At 34.9% G+C, this 17469-nt stretch overlaps 3 protein-coding genes across 7 annotated transcripts; 2 read left to right on the top strand and 1 right to left on the bottom strand.

Annotated features, from left to right (window-relative positions):
* Window positions 1-708: 708 nt before the first annotated feature.
* LOC122314271 lies at window positions 709-2165 on the top strand. Its single transcript, XM_043129755.1, has one exon. It carries the CDS (start codon window positions 919-921, stop codon window positions 1507-1509), a length of 591 nt encoding a protein of 196 aa, XP_042985689.1. The 5' UTR covers window positions 709-918; the 3' UTR covers window positions 1510-2165.
* An 864-nt stretch (window positions 2166-3029) lies between these two features.
* Window positions 3030-3911, top strand: LOC122314346 (probable calcium-binding protein CML15). Its single transcript, XM_043129868.1, has one exon. The coding sequence runs from the start codon at window positions 3321-3323 to the stop codon at window positions 3825-3827; it is 507 nt and encodes a 168-aa protein (XP_042985802.1). The 5' UTR covers window positions 3030-3320; the 3' UTR covers window positions 3828-3911.
* Window positions 3912-5830: 1919 nt separating this feature from the next.
* LOC122313234 (putative phospholipid-transporting ATPase 9) lies at window positions 5831-15236 on the bottom strand. Of its 5 annotated transcripts, XM_043128047.1 has the most exons (14): window positions 15078-15236; window positions 14574-14821; window positions 13775-14117; window positions 13573-13658; window positions 11240-12585; window positions 10277-10387; window positions 9922-10198; window positions 9748-9836; window positions 9544-9652; window positions 8346-8555; window positions 8090-8215; window positions 7887-7985; window positions 7561-7752; window positions 5831-6869 (listed from the first exon to the last, which is right to left on the bottom strand). In XM_043128047.1, exons 3-14 carry the CDS (start codon window positions 13890-13892, stop codon window positions 6237-6239), a joined length of 3396 nt encoding a protein of 1131 aa, XP_042983981.1. In that variant the 5' UTR covers window positions 13893-14117; window positions 14574-14821; window positions 15078-15236; the 3' UTR covers window positions 5831-6236. The 5 variants fall into 5 exon arrangements, with proteins under 5 accessions (XP_042983981.1, XP_042983977.1, XP_042983979.1 ...); XM_043128043.1 differs by having other exon boundaries at window positions 13573-14117; XM_043128045.1 differs by having other exon boundaries at window positions 13573-14117; window positions 14569-14821.
* Between the last annotated feature and the right edge of the window lie 2233 nt (window positions 15237-17469).

Below are 17469 nucleotides of genomic sequence, written 5' to 3' on the forward strand. Positions count from 1 at the left end.
GGCTTCATGACATCATCTTCTGGTGTCGTTTTTATTAAAAAAATACCATAATGACATTATTCGCTTCCTTGACATTTTTTGTGACTATCTTTGCATATGTATGCCTTCCTTAATTAACAAATTAAAACAACCATTTGTCAGATCATGATGTCTTCACGTTGCGTTACGTCAGAAGAGTTGCTTCGAAAAACAAGTATAATACATAACAATCATCACTATCGTTACGTCAGCCGAGTCTCTTAACGAAAAAACAAACTAGATAACAATAATGAAACATAATATCCTCAATTGAATTTAATAATTTTTCTTTCAGATTTTCGATTTTTTTTTAAAAGAAAATTCAGTTTAAAAAGTCATTCTTATGTCTAATGGTAGTACTCCAAGGGCACACTGTATAAAAGATCACTTATCTCAGCCTATTTCATTTTTTTTTATTAAAAATATATTATTTTGGTATAAAAAAAACACATTAATTTAAATAAAAAAAAATATTTAAAAAAATTGTATAAATTTATTATTATCAGCACCGAAAATGAGTATGATTCTTTTGAAAGAGAGAGAGAGACGACACAGACCTTCCTTAAAAGGCAGATTCCATTGAGAGCCAAAGAAATAGATATATAAGACGTGGAAGTTGCTCGATAAAATCTTGATGAACAGAAGAAGTGGAGTTCAAGGAATCATGGGATGGGATGACAGCTTAATTATGATCATTTTCCTAGACGTACAATATTCTATAATATTTTCTGATAACCCCAATCACAAGCTGTACTTGCAAAACTTGTTGTAGGGATCACTGGACGCCATTTTCGTAGCTTTGCCAGATTATTTACGATTCCGTTTGCTTCACACTTCCTGAAACCTCCCAAGCGGAGAAAGATCTTATTCCTTGACTACGTAAATGATATAAGCATATATATGACTTCCATTATCATTTCTACTTCTCCAGCAATCATCTCCTCCTTTTCCAGCTACCTTTCACGGTCGGCCATGGAGGACCCCAACATGCTTGCCGCAGACTGTGTTGTCATATGTTGTTGCTGTCAATGCTTGATCCTACAGATTCTCATCTTCGTCTTGCTCAAGCTTCCTTACAAACTGATTCGTAAGACGAGGGATTATGCTAAGAAGAGGCTTCGAAAAAGGAAGAAGGATGATAAGATTACAGAAAGAGAAATGGATCGATACGAAGATGATGATAGCTTTGTGGGAATGCATGGAGAGTCTTTTAGAATTGAAGTCGACGGTTTATTCAGAGATATTGGAGACCATGGTTGTGGGTCTTGTATGGAGGAAGTTGAGAAGGTATTAGAGGAGATGTCTCAGAAGGGGGAGTTTGCATTTGGAAGCTTTTGGGGTAGGAAGGGATCATCAGGAAGCTTATCAACTTGTGTAGCAAAACATGAATTCGATGGCAGAATTGTACCGAATCAAATAATTGAAATGATTGAATCTTACAGCTATCATAGCAGATCCAACATCATTTTGCCATTTAGATTAACAGTTTGATAGCTGTATTTGATAAATGTTTGCTTTTAGATTTGGATTTGCCATGCAGAGATCGACGACAGCCCGGCCAAAGAGCCATTCATCCTTTAGGGTCTGATTAAAATTGCTCCATCCATCCATTTTATTTAACTTATTTCCCGTTCAAAACATGCTTTAATGGTTTAGTTATCCAATACTGAGAATGGTCCATGATGTCAAAATTTTTGGGTTGGAATCAGAATGTGAATTGGTACAGGCTTACAGCATCCCTGCGTATTAAGGATCTTCAAGCAATGAGCGGGCTGAATGGAATGGAGAACCCTGCCTATTTACCCTGTTTCTTCATTTCTTTTCTTACCGCAATTTCGACCTGATTGTCTGCTCCCACTCTCTCTCTCCCACTCCTACTTTAAGTTCTACAATTACAGCCATTTCGAACTCAGCGAAAGTACATCAGATCAAACAAAAATTTGAAGAGCCTAAGCATCAGAATCCAAACTACTCCAACATAAGTTTTCTCCATTTCCTAAATCGAAACCTTTTCTAAAATATTATACCTCACACGTCACATCCCATGCGGCCAAAAATAGCTTGCGGTGGGAACCTCTCTTATCTCCATTTCGACACTTCCTTTTTATGCTAACTGCCCATTTGGCCATTTCACTACTCCACAGACTTATTCTAATTCTCTCAAAATTAGTCTGATTTGTTCAATCAAAAATTTTATGTGCAGTCACTTTTACGTAATCATTATGCACTATACTAATGTGATTGGTTATGTCATTTTTTTAAAATATAAAATAACTATTTTAACTAATCAGATCAATAGAGTGCATAAAGAATACACAAAAATAAATATATATATATATAATAGAACTCATCTATTGCAGCCGTCACTCATTTTTGCAGTAAAACCATTTGTAAAATAATTTGTAAGACGGTCAATCCAAACCACCCCCATGGTGAACGTAATACTATATTAACCAAGACTAGAGCATGCATGGAATCACAACTATAATTGGTTAGTCCAACTTTTATTTTCTCGTTACACGCTTTGTTCTGAATCTTTTGGAAGCAATGGGTCTCGGCCCCTCCCTTTTGTTTATAGGATTTTTATAATAAACTTATTTTTAAAGTAATAGAAATACTATATATAGTTTTAGTGTATACAAATTTTGTAGACTCCTTTTAGATAAAAGTGGAGTTTAAAGAAATTTCGCATGGCTTTTATATTTAAGATTTTTTTTAAAATGAATGCAAGGAAGTTAAAAGACTACAAATATGGTTGTATTCATTTCTCTTAGGGCTAGTTTGGTATTGAGATCAACTCAATTCAGTTTAATTTTAAATTGAGTCTAACATTTAAATACACAATTCTCAAATTATTAAATTTATCTTAATTCAAAATATTTTTATACGTAAGATCTATAACCTTTCTCAATTTTCTATAAATAGTATTAAATTTATTTTAACATTCAAACGCATATAAACTCATATTAAATAGGCTCTATATAACTCTATTAATCATCTTAACTCATTATTGTTTATAAAAAAATTGAAGTGAGTTCACTATCCAAATGCAGCCAAAATAATTGTCCAGTCACTCGGTTATAACGTGCTACTCATTCTACCTCAACGCGATTTCAGTTTAAACTTTGAACTATTCTATATACGAAAGAAGAAAGGAGGAGGAGAAGAAGAATCCCAGCCCCACGTCCTAAACAAACCTAAAACCCACCGAAACACCAGAAACAGATACTCACACACAACACCAATTACTTAAACACCCGATTTCTTTCTTCTTTCTTTTTTTTTTTCTCTCTCCTTTCACGATGGCCACGCTCCAATCGGAGCAGCTGAAGCAGCTCAAGGAAATCTTCATGCGCTTTGACATGGACTCGGACGGCAGCCTTACCCAGCTGGAGTTGGCGGCCCTTCTCCGCTCCATTGGCCTCAAGCCGTCTGGCTACCAGCTCCACGTCCTGCTCGCCAACATGGACGCCAACGCCAACGGCACCATCGAATTCGACGAGCTCCTCGGCGCCATCTTGCCCGACATGAGCAAGCAGGTGCTCATCAATCAGGACCAGCTCCTGGAGGTTTTCCAGTCATTCGACCGAGACGGAAACGGCTACATCACCGCCGCCGAGCTCGCCGGCTCCATGGCCAGAATGGGTCACCCTTTGACCTACCACGAGCTCTCCCAGATGATGCGCGAGGCCGACACCAATGGTGACGGCGTCATTAGCTTTAACGAGTTCTCGACCATAATGGCCAAATCCGCCTCTGATTTTCTTGGCCTGAAGGTCGCACAGCCACCTTGGCCGGAGAGATCATAGCACGATTTTGTTTTGTCCACCCTTTTCATGTCTTTTTCTCAGCTTTTCACGGAGTACTCGTAATTAGTCGACCATCAATTATAAAAGAAGAAAAATATAATTATAAGTATAATTGTTCATTAATCTGTACATTAATATAATATAATTAGTTAAAAAATAGATTTGATTAAAAATAATATTAATTTAAATTTTAAATATGAATAAATCAGTATTGATACATAAATTAATGCATAACTATGCTTGTACGTAGAAATTCTTGTTTAAATTTAATTTAAGGCCCACTACTTCATGTATCATCATCTATTCCTTGTCAAAATTTTATACACTATATTACTATTTTAATTTTATTCTATTTATAAATTTTATCTTTTATAAATTTTAATAATAATTTAAAAGATAAATAATATTTATAATATTAGAGTGTGTAAGTTACGCGTATTCATTTTGAAAAAAATAAATAAATATAATATTCGCATAAAAAATTAATTTTTTAATAATAAATCATACTTATTTTTAAAAGTAATGTGCGATGGGGCTCGTTTGGATTCAGGAATGAGATGAGATTAAATATTTTAGATAAAAATCAAATAAAATATTGATAGAATATTATTTTTTAATATTATTATTTTTTTAAGATTTAAAAAAATTAGATTATTTATTATATTTTATATATAAATTTAAAAAAAAATGTAATGATGAAATTAAACACTCACTAAATACAAACGATCTCTTAAACACAACCCTTAAATGCATCTATATCTAGTTGGTTACTACACTTTTTTATAAGAAAAAAGCTACACAACCTCCACACATCATAATTTTTGTAATTTTTTTATTTGATCAAATATTTAATATATAAATAATTAATAGAAGAATTCAAGTAGTTTAAGAAAAATAAACTCAAAAAAATATTAAAAAATATAGTATGAATAGGTTGGAGAGATTAAGTAGCATTACTCTTTATAAAATATTACTATCTATTCTTGTCCCGACATAAAATTACTTAGGAAGTTATACCTAACGTAATAAATGTGCTGATGGGGACATTTTAGGTAAGAAATAATTATTCATCATGTTCTCATTTGCTTTAGAAATTGAGGGGAGAAGAAAAAATCATGTTAAAAGGATACTTTGTTTCTTGATTTTTATTTTTATTTTTTAACGTTTTTGACAATTTGAAGAATTTTTTTATTTTCTTTTTAATTTTTTACAATCAAAGAAATTAGTTAAAAATAAATAATATTGTTTTTCATCTTAAATTACTTATCTTATTATATTACTAAAACGATATATTTTAAGTGACTATCGATGTGACAACAAAAAACATATAACATCAGTGATCAGTACTCATGATTTATACTTAAAACAAAAGAGATATATATGTATGAGAAATTATTTGTACAAGTCTCAAATAGATAAACTTCATACAAACCATTATAAAAAAGTAGACCCTACCTAAAAAGTGGAAAAAATAATATTCTTTATTAGTAAAACTCATATTTTTACGAATGGTTTGTATAGAACTTGTTTACTTGAAACTTATATCTAGTATTACTCTTTTTTTTTTAATCAGTGCATAGAAATCAACTCATTCAAAACCTACTAGTCAGTACTCGATGGCTCTTTGGCATGTCTTACTGACCAACTGAAGTCTGAGTTGGCTTGACAAATAAGTGGGAGTGACGGAAAATTGGATGTTGATGCTCTCCTTTTTCTTCTTGGAATGTTAATTATATACATACAATTATTTTAGAACTCATTTTTATAACCAATAAACGTAAAATTATAATTTCATAAAAAATAATAAAATTTTCTTTGATTATTCTTTTTGACCAGAAGTAGAAGTAGAACTACATCTGATGAGAGCTAAGAAAGTAGTATTACTGTTACAGGAAAAAATCTGGTGGCTCAGATTCTCTTTCTTGTAATTCGGAGCAACACTATCCAACTCCAAATTTGCTCCGTTCTGTAGAATAATACTTATCATTCTCACATACAACACCTATTTTAATTTTTTTTTTTTCTATAACAAATATGTGATGTATAGATGATAAGTAGATGTAACCTTATAATACAAAAATACATTTTTACTTGAAACAATGATACAAAAATACATGGGCATAACTAATAGATGTAACCTCAGGTGGGGTGGCCAAAAGTGAAAACCCGGACAGCACTAATTTGGGGAAACGTTTATCAAATACATGATAGAGATGAATCATGCTCCTGTACACCTTCATCTTGCAATAGAGATCTCTGGGTCGTACCTTCAATCCAAAGAAATAGAAGAACCCATAAATACCTTATATCAAGCTTGAGTTGCACACAGCAGGCAAAATTTCGAAGTTCAGCCAGACTTATTCTACCTCCATTCTGACTGCTACCTATCCCAGAACAAATTCACATATATCACCTGTGGCCATTATTTTCATTGCTTAAGCGGCTAGTACTTGATGCTAAATGCGATGTGAAGCCAAAAGTTGTCGACTGCCGCAAGCTCTGCCGCACCCTATCAAAATACTCGGGATCGTTTGTTCGGCTACTACGCCTTATCAACTGTATTATTTGATGGTACATTGGGAAGAAGCGCATCTGAATTGTCGAGTAAGAGAAGTATGGTATCAGGGCTGAGATCACCACAACAAAAGTGACAAGCCAATACGAAGACGTTGGGGCAAGGTCTTCGATTAAGAGTTTGTAGGCTGTGGTAGAAGTGATAGGAGACATGGCTCCATATATCAAGAGGAAAAGGTACCAGATTGCAATAGAACCCCAGATGGCAACATGTTGCACCAAGGTGAAGTAACTTATAGCGAGTGCCATCTGCAGGTTTACGACCCAAACAACGCATGTATACATTGTCCCCCCAACAATATCCCTCCCAGCTGTTTGTCCATCATTATTGAAAGCCTGTAGCCCCAGAGCCTTCATGCAGGAAAAGAAAATGATTATGGCACTGCAAAACCCATTTAACATCCAGCCGAGTATTCGACGCCAGCTGAAAAGGACATTTTGCACCCCTTCTTGGTATAATAGAGGAAACTGCCAATGGAAACAAAAAATATTCACCCCCAAGCGCAAATCGAGAAACCAAAAATGTAAGTCAAGGCTACGTAGTCAAAAGCTAAGCATATGTTATATAATCAGGCATGCTCTGTTGTTCAACACTAGAGGCAACTCCTGGTACAACGGTTTGCAATTCTTTTATTTCTGGTACATAATAACGAAACTCAAACTATAGGAGGCCAGAATGGTCTTTTTCTGTTCACTCAACAATGTGATTTCTAGGAATACTATTCTTTTTTCTTTTCTTTTTTTCTTCCACTAGTCCAACAGTCCCATAAAATGGCCATATGCAAAACAAACCATTTGAAAGTACAGACGGTTCTTGATGCCCAGTGCTAATAAAAAAAAAAAAAATACAGACGGCTCTTACACCAACAGCCTGTTTGGCCAATAGCATCGGTAGCAGGTGGGTGATCTCAAAGTGAGGAAAAGAACTTTGAGCCACCATACTTATTTATCTAGAAAAAAAAAATCCACAACATCCTAAGGTCTAAGAGCAATTAGGGGCCTAAGGGGTAGGAGTAAGCAAGATATGTTCTTATGATTATCGCAAAAATGAAAGTTACACGTTCCTTTCTGCACCTCCCCACCTAAAGAAGTATTATGCTAATCTCTCCACACAGAGAGTAAAACATAAATGAATCCATGCATTTGACGGTTAACATACCTTCAGACAATACCGAGCAGAAACATCTTGGTCAAAAATGCCCATGGCAACCACCGGAAATGTTGAGAAGAAAACACTATAAAGTGACAAAAACCAATCATTGTATGCTGGTTGTCCAGAGAATGATGTAAACGCCTCATATAAGAAGAGAGTGAAACCAAACGTGATATTCTTGTAGAAGAAGTAACATATCTGCCAACAGACAATGACCCATGTAAATTGATTGTCACATGAAGGTTTAAACTTGTGATAGAATTTGGAAATGGCACATCTTCAAGATTTTGATGTCTTAAGTTTGCCCAAATCCAAATGTAAGAATGGATTACCATTGATGAGATCCTTCTGTAGCACCAATGTCCATGCACAAGTAGCAACCGCTCCAAATACCGAAACTGTGCAATTGCAATATCACTGGACATGACCGCCTGAATTGAAACAACAAGAAGAGTACGAGGAGTGAGAAACATAATAAAAAAACAAAAGGTTTCCTACACGATTCAAATAAAAAATGCATAGCAGTCTTGACCACCTGCATTCCCTCAGCACCGCTTATTCCAACCCCTATATCTGCTTCTTGAAGCATTCCAACATCATTGGCACCGTCACCAATTGCTAACGTTGTTTTCCCCGTTCCAGATTTAACCAGTCTTGTAACCTTTTTCACCAGGAAATACAAATTACTCCTAAATTCTAATTATATAGTAAAAGAACAAAAAGAAAAAAAAAACAAATGAAGATCAGAAAAGTGATAACGGTTTTAGTCACTGAAAAAACCATAAACCCACCAATGCCTTCTGTTTTGGTGAGGAGCGGCAGCATATAACAGATGCACAATGAACAGCAAGATCTAGAAACATTTTCTTCATGTCATCATTTAAAGCATAAGCAAGTGATTTCCCATCAATTATCAAAGCAAATGCCTCAGATCTCCCACTTGATGAAGAAAGCTGAGCCTTCCCTTCAGTTATCTGACGGAAAACACTTTCCTCTGATGCCTAAAGAATGAATCAGAGTCATCTCATCAATGTACAATGAATATGGATTTATAGATTATAAGATATCATAACTCAAATCCACCAAGCATCACAGGTTCATAATAATTGATGCCTAGAGATTCACAAAATATTTTGACCCCATACTAAGCACAAAGGACTTACATCTCAGTTCGTAAGTCCTACCATACAAGCATGCTTTTCAACACCTTTCTGCTAGATTACCCTTTATTCCTTCCTCCTCAAGTAGTGCCATTTGAAGGCCTTTACACTACACACTATCCACGTGGCATAATTCGATTTGTAAGATTCAAATTTTAAAATTTATCTTTCAAATCCAAATTATGCCACGTGGATGGTGTGTGGTGTAAAGACCTTCAAATAGAATTACTCTTCTCCTATTGCAAACTTGAAAATTTTTGATATAACACAGGTCCATATAGAAATCATCAGGATTCAGACACCAATCTTCCTACTTCACTACAGAATGCCACACCAGCACCATCTCCACTTATTGTTTATACACGGGGAGATGTAGAAATGTGAGAGAAAAAAAAAAAAGTCGGCCGCGATTTTTTGAGAGGGAACAAAAAAAAAAACCAAAACTAATACAAAGCAAATCCAGCCCAAAGGATGCTAGTGGAGATCCAACAAATATGTCCAACTTACACTACCAAAACAAAGGTAAGGCCAAAGAATATTCTTATCGATGTAGAGTGTAGTCATGAATGCCCACATTTTGAACATATATACTAAAAGGCTGAAAAGGAAGAAATGACATAGTATGATATATATGTTCAGTGTGTTACATTAGGCTAACATGCATTTGTCATCGAGTTGGCTTCAAAGTCGCACTAATCTCATAGTATCTCATAACCCTACTATATTGTTCAAGAGTACTTGCCAATCTAAAAAATAAGTTCCATCCTAAAAGAGTAAATTGCCTTACCGAGAGATTATAACAGAATCAAGGACTGAAATACAAATTTACCTTAGCGGTTGCAGCCTTGTCTCCTGCTTTTTCCAATGCCTGAATTTGGGAACTCTCCAAATTGATTATTATCTGCTTCATTCCTTGTCTAAGCAGGCTACAAGAGAAACTGCCAATTTGTATATTTAAGTCAGATATCTTCAAAATATTATGAGAAGCAGGCCTCAGCACAAAGTCAGTATAAGAGTCGGACATAAATCATACCCAATATTGATGGCAGTCTCCATCTTGTCTCCAGTCAACACCCAAATCTTAATTCCTGCTTGGGCAAGCTTGTTGATGCAATTAGGAACCTGACAAGCACAACAGGAGAAATCATCTCCAAATCCATAATCAATAAAAGGGTGTGTTCATTAGTAATTATTATTTTCAACCCACCCCATTTTGGAGTTTGTCCTCAACGGCAGTTGCACCAAGAAGAATTAGATCCCTCTCAATCTTCTCCGCTACCACATCAATCAATGACTCCCGATCTGCACTTACTGAGTTTTTTACCTCATTGAATTTATCACTGAACTCCTTGTATTCAGTTTCATCAAGCTCACGATATGAAAGGATCAAGGTCCTCAGGCCATCATTAGCATACTCGTTAACATGCTCCCTGGTCTCCTCTTCAAACTTCCTACCATTCTTAGCAAGCCTTCCAAACATGACACTGCATGGGAAAATGAGTTAGGGTGATAAAGAAGCAGATGATGACATATCTGAGGTTTCAAGATAGTTGGTCACAAACCTGTCAGCACCTTTACAAAGTACAAGTATTTTTCCTTCCTCATCTCTTACTATCACAGACATTCGCTTCCTTGAACTATTAAACTCTAGAACATTCAGAAGTTTATACGTCCTGAAAAAAGGAAATTATTCATTTTATAATATAAGATATAAGATTAGCTAAGCACAAAGAAAGTAGCCCTACTTGCACATGTATATGTGGCCTCAGAAAGATTGGCTGGAGGGAGTATTTAACTCCTTGTTCTAGCATTCACATCCACCATAAGATGCAGATGACAATTGCAACACTGGAATGTATGTTAGCATGCAATGCACTATTTTTTTTTTTTTTTTTAATGTCGGGGAACCTCTCCAAGGCAGGGCCCTTCGGACCCACCCCTACAAAGTAAACATTGGTCCCGTGCACCGCACTCTCGGAAGTTTCTTTACATGGAACTAGTTAAATCGCTAGCTTTTCACCAGGGGGTGTGACCCCAAAGGATTATTTGCACCCATGAGGTGTTGAACCTTGGACCTTGAGGGGAGTGATACCCCAAGAAAAAGGCCTTCATCACTTGGGACAACCCCTTGGGGTTGCATGCAATGAACTAAATTGGTTAAAGGAAACCATCTACTTGGCCCCATGGAGCTTCTAAAGATACCAAGCAAGGAATAAGAACAGAAATTTGAAAAGAATTAAGTTTTGAGTTCAACTCTTTGTGAAAGCAATCACAAGAAACAAGTATAGAGCATAGCAGAAGCTCTGTCTGGTGCTAAAGAGAGCAGCAGAGCAGCCATCGCTCTCTCAATCTGCTCTCTAGTGGGAATTTAAGGGAAAAGAATACGGAATGTCCAGTGGCAAGGGGATGCAAAATCATAGATGGGCCCTGTGCTATTCATATAAACCCATATGTACAACGGCATCCAAAAAGTGTTATAACACAAACTCTAGTTTCTCAATTTTGTTGCAAAGAGAAATGCTGACCTTTCAACTCTCTTCCTCGACACCGGATCCAGCTCATGCAGTGAAATGCTTGTCTGGGTCCTTTTATAGAATTCAAAACCAAGTTCTCTCGCTGCAATCACAAATGCCGCTTCATCTGGAGATTCAGCTTCATAAGAAACCTTTCCTGTTTCTTCATCCACTTCAGGTATCGCAGTATGACAGATCGTCAATAGCCGAAAAAATTTCTGAATGACATCCGCATGAGGCTCGTTCATCCAGTTTCCATTCATGATTCTTTCATCTTCAAAATTAAAGCCTTGTACATGTGACTTGGAATCAGTAGAGTCTTTTTTGTGGTCAACTCCATTTACTTCCTCATTAACCAAAGGTGAGCCTCCATTCAAAGTACTCTCAACCTCTGTAACACCACGACCATAAGCTGTCCCAGCCACAGAACACTTGATGAACTCCATTGAATTGCAGGTCAAAGTTCCAGTCTTATCTGAAAGTATTGTGTCAACTTGGCCAAGTTCCTCATTCAAATTTGAGGTACGGGTATGTGCCGGTTTGTCAGCTTCTTCATAGTACATGTGAACATCTTGATTGATGAAGATAGTCTGAAGAACTTTCACAACTTCAATTGACACATATAAGGAGATTGGAATAAAGAAAGTATATAACATAAGGGCTGTCAGAAAGTGAAAAACTGCCGCCAGTGGTGCTCTTTTGGGATCAAAGAAAACTGTGGAATCATCTGGTCTAAGATACCACCTTTTTGGCCTTCCATTTTCCAAGTCATCTTCTGTTGCAATGCCAAAGAAAATAGATCCAACAAATGCAATCAGAAACAGAACACAAAACAAGAAGTAGATAATTCTGTCCATTTTCTTCTCAATTTTGCTTCTCTTTGAAGGGGGGTCAGTAGAATTTTGAATAACCTTTGTGTCATGACCGGTGAAGATAACAGCCCCATATATGTAGTCTGTATTCCGAAGTTTAGAGTCTCTGAGAAGAAGTTGTTGAGGAGAGAGGGGATATTGTTGCACTTCAAACTCCATACTTCCAACAAAAGAGTACAAATTTGCATTGGGATCTTCACATTTAACAATAGCTTTGAAATCACTGAAGTTGGAGTCCTCATTTAAGAATGAAGTTTTCTCCATTGCTTGCTTTAGTTTTAAATTTGTCTCCCCATCAAGGTTCATGGTCTCGACATAGCAGATTGCATCCTCATAACTGGATGAAAGTAAGAGGAGATCTGCCGGGAAGAATTCATTCTTCGCCACCTTCACTATATCTCCCACTCTCAGGTTCTTCCATTCGGTATAATCAAAAACCCCATCGTGTTTATGCACTTTAACCTTTCTATTGTTAACCTCAATATCCTGAAAAGTTATTCCACTCACTAAATTATATATCTGGGATTCAGCTAGCCAGAAAGAACAAACAATGTATACAAAAGCCATATATCCTGCAAAATTAAAGAATATACAATGTATGCTAAAGCATAGATCCTGCAGAATTATTCCAGTTAAAAATTGTTTGCCCAGGATCAGCTAACCAGAAAGAACAAACATTACTAACATTTTGGCCTGTGCAATAAAGTATAGATCTCTGAAATTTTTACTCGTAAAAAAATCAAGTATAGATCTCTGATCATTGGCAAGATAATATAGAACTTGTATAATTAGTATTGCACATATCCAAAAAGAATGATTTCAAGTAACATAGAAACATAGTTTACTTTCTCTCTTTATTCCAAGAAAAATATTCTCTCTTTATTCAATTAAGTTTTCTATTTTGCCATGTTTTAAGTCATTCAAGTTTTGAACTGAAGTAATAAAAACATACAATGAAGGAAATAATATTAGCATCCCCTACTGATCATGTGATTTCAACATTTTTTAAAATTACAAGTCACTAAACTAGAGCAACTTATATGCCATGAATCTAGACAGATAACGTGAAGTTACTTATATCATATCTATGGGGAGTCAAAAAGACTAAGAAAAATGTCTTTGCATCCAACGTAACAATCGAAGTGGCGAACATTCCACAAAGATAGATACTTTTGCTCACAAAGCCCTATAGTAAAATCACAAACTTTAATCAAAGTAACTGATTCCCTCAAAGCCTCAGGACACTTCTTGATTCAGAGATCTCCAAGAAGTTTTCTGTTTATTAAAAAGAATCCCGAGAAAAGTAAAAACCATCTACAATCACTTTGGCATAAGGAGACTCTTGCACGGGTATCGTTTGTTTTGAATCTATATAAAACCTAGTTAAGTTGAATGAGAAAGATAGAAAAACAATTAAATACATGATATGAGGAGCAATTAACAGAACCAAACCGGAAAAGCCAGAAAAGGTACCTGCTTCTTTCGCCGCCAATCTTCAATACCCTCTTTCACCATCGTTGCTCCAACAATGACAATCAGAGGGATGATAGCACTAACAGCTGTATAAGGAGTGAGTGGGGTGAAAGCCAAGGTGCCAGCAACCAAGAAGTAAAAATTAGCTACCCTCCTAAACTGCTCAAACAATGATTTAGGCAAGAAAGTTGCGAGGGTATACTTTGTCGTCCTAACATAATTGCCCCCATACTTCCGAATTCCGGCCTCAAAGCTATCCGGTTCATTGCAAAAAACAACCCTGGAGAACCCTGGCCGCCCAAGATGTGAATGGTCATCATCCTTCAAAGATGCCTTTCCACGTCTGAATGAGTAAAGCTTGCTGAAATGCAGCTTTCTCCTTCTGCCACCTCCCATTTTATTCCTCTACAACTAGAAGAGCAAGCTCTCACCAACTCCTGCAGCAAGACCAGAAAAACACAGAAGCCCGCAATTCAGTATAACGATTTGCTCCCTCCAAAGCAGCTTCCCTCACAAGGTAATTCAGCTTCTTCAAGGATTGATACCTAAAAGAATACCAACAATCAGAACCCAAAAAAAAATCAAAAACCTACTCGCTAAGAAGAACTAGAAGACTGTTTCCTCTGGGCCCTGTGGAAAATAAGAACTACCCAAAAGTAGTACAGCAGTACCCAGTGACTACTTTCCCCAAAGATGCCCATTTTTTTAATAAAAAAACAAAAAAGAGAGGGAGGGAGGAAAACAAAGAATAAACCAATACAAGTCTATGAAAAAAAAAAAAAAAAAAGAGAGAGAGAACCCCAGAAAAAGTTCCAGTCCAGAAGATCCAAAAGACAGTATTAGGAAAAGAACTATAACCGAAAAACACAGAAGCAACAACCGGAACATAAATAAATAAATAAGTATTTTGAGAGAGCAAAACTTCAAGGAATATACGGGATAGTAGAAAGAACACGGGTTCAGAGTTGAGGCAAAACAAATAATACTGTACGAAACCTTACGAATTCTCAGCACAGAGTGTGTTAAAGAAAGACTCGCCTCGTAAGTCAGCCAATTATCGCAGACAGGGCCACGAGCACATAAATACCCCAGACGATCAGGTAGTTAGATGAATATTCGTATAGGTGAACATTTCTCCGATGGCAGGCGCAGACCCGATGCTTTGAAAACAGACTTGTCTTGGATTCTGGGTAACGCGCATTCGGCCACTTGACTTGGCGCGACTTTGACACTTTTTTAACTCAAATCCCTGCAAATCCAATATCGGAAATGTGGGTTGCGTAAATTGAAAAATCATTTCAAGGATTAAGAAAATAGAAGCGGGGAGATCCAGAAGCGCAGATATTTTGCAGGGTAATTGATCAAAAGAGAAATCCGATTTCTCGGGAAACCTTGGAAGCTCGCAAATGTCGGATAATAATTTCCTTTCCCCCCCCCTCCGTAAAAAACTTCGTGGAGCAGCAGAAAAAAATAAAAACAAAAGGAAGATCACGATAATATCTTACCCGAAAAACATGTTAAAATACACAGAAACCAAGAGATTGGTATTGTGTCTTGATCAACAGAAATTAATCCGCCATGAAAGGGAAAAAGTGCGCACAACTTCTAGGAAGAGTCGGCAGTCACGCGCACAGTCAAAAGTTTCTTCCATGCACTTTATTTATTTATTTTTCATTTTTGTTGGTTTTTTTAATTGTTATTTACTCGTTTTCATGTTATTTTTTTAGTGGTGAATATTACGGCCGCCCGAATTAGTTATTGTTATCAGCTTCCCACCTCTTTATTATCCGTCGGGTCTTCCTTTACGATTAAACAATCTTTTGGGGTCAAAAAGGAAAAACATATTTAGAGTTCTATTATTATATAAAGTAACTTTAGCTAGTTTTTGCACATTTAATGTATATATAATTGGTCAAAATAATTATTTTATATTAAAAAATAATATAATTAATTATAATAATAAAATAAATAAAAAATATATAAAAATAATTTCATATAAAATTTTTGATAAATTTATATCTATTTAAAATAAAATAATTTTATAAAAAAAATACTAGTATATCTCATGAGTTTGTCCTTTCATTTTGACCACTTATATATATATTTTTTTTACTTAATAGTTAAGGGAATGACTTTTAATGTATTGATATATTTTTTATTTTATAAAAACATTAAAAAATGTTTAAAAAATATAATAAATAAAATAAAATATGAAATTTGTACTATTGTACACGCCCAACAGTTAAAACTAGATGGCACACTATCACCACTCATTTTACAATTTAATGTATCGTGTCAATTTATAAATTTATTTTTAATAATTTCTTTATAATTAAAATATTTATCAAATATTTTTATTGATTGCCTAACATACATATATATATATATATCATATAACATATGTAAAAGTCTTGTTATAATCACGAGCTTCTTTTAATGAGAGAATGTTACCTATATCGTTGTTTATTCTATGTTTCAAATGAACAATGTGTGAATTGGCTTCCATAGGGAAAATGATAAAATGAACTTGACATTTCACTTCATAAAGCCAAGGGGACGAGACTTTTCTGCTAAAGGAAGGTGACCATGTGAGACCCATTCTATGTTTACATTAAAGCCTGATTTGAATAATAAAGTTCTCTCAATCTATCTCATTTAACCTTATTTCAATATTCAAATACCACAATCACAAATACTTTTCAAATTCAAATATTTAACTTTTTTTTTATTTAATTATTATCTAATCATTATAATTTTTTCAAATTTATAAATAAAATATAAAAAAACAATTCAATTTTATCAGATCCCAAAATAAAAATAATTTTATAATAATTTTATTCTATTTTTTCTATTTTTTTCCTCAAAATTCTAATATAACATATAAATTCAAACTATTTTACTATCCTTAATAAATAAAATCATATCATCTTACTATTCCAACAAGACTACAGGACATGTCAAATGCTTGACATTGTGGAATGGAGAAAAATTAAAAGATTGCTTTGCTTTCACCAGGTGGCGGCTATATAAGGTTTGTTGCGTGCATCTTATCCTGACATAGTAGGAACTCAGCAGGGGATTTCCTTTTTTTGCGCCTCAAGACGAGCATATAGGCATAGTCAAGTTACTAATTGACAAATGTTAGCGCTAACAGACATCATATCTTGAGAGGGACGCGTATAGACTCATGTTTCCAATATCTTCGATGTAGTTAGGATGGTTTGTCGTGTGAATTACTTAAAATATTTAAGTATCGTGCACACTCTCTTTTAAAAAAAAAATATATATATATATATATATATATATATAAAATTACATAAAAAAAATTAATTTTTAATAATAAATCTGAATACTTTTTAAAAAAAAATATACGAAACTTGCACACCTTAAAATTGTATCTATTATTACTCATTTATTTATGTCGTATTATAATAATATTGTATTAATTATTAATCTTGAAATGTGTTGATTTTAAGAAGTAAGAAAGGAGTTATTAATTATAATATTATGTCAATATGATTACAATGAAAAATGATACAAGAGTATTATAGCATATAGGGAAATTCTTATTCAAGATGTCTTACTCTTTTAAAAATGGAAACTTGCATAAATATTAAATAAAGCAAGTTTACAAAGAAGAATGAAAAACCAATTTACAAGAACAGAAGGTCATTTTCTCCCAACTTGGAGTTGGAGTTTAATATAGTACCCACTTCTCAATAAACAAGGTGAAAGAGGCAGTCCATTGATAGAAACAGAGCGGAGGAGTTGGTCAATATCCCTGACTTCAATGCCATTAGGCATTAGGTTACAAACATTAAAAATTCATCGACGCGGTTGGTATCTCAGCCTCTCACCGTGTCATTAAATTCATCAACGCGGTTGGTTTCTTATTTT

Source organism: Carya illinoinensis, chromosome 6, assembly GCF_018687715.1.
Source record: "Carya illinoinensis cultivar Pawnee chromosome 6, C.illinoinensisPawnee_v1, whole genome shotgun sequence".
Lineage (NCBI taxonomy): Eukaryota > Viridiplantae > Streptophyta > Magnoliopsida > Fagales > Juglandaceae > Carya > Carya illinoinensis.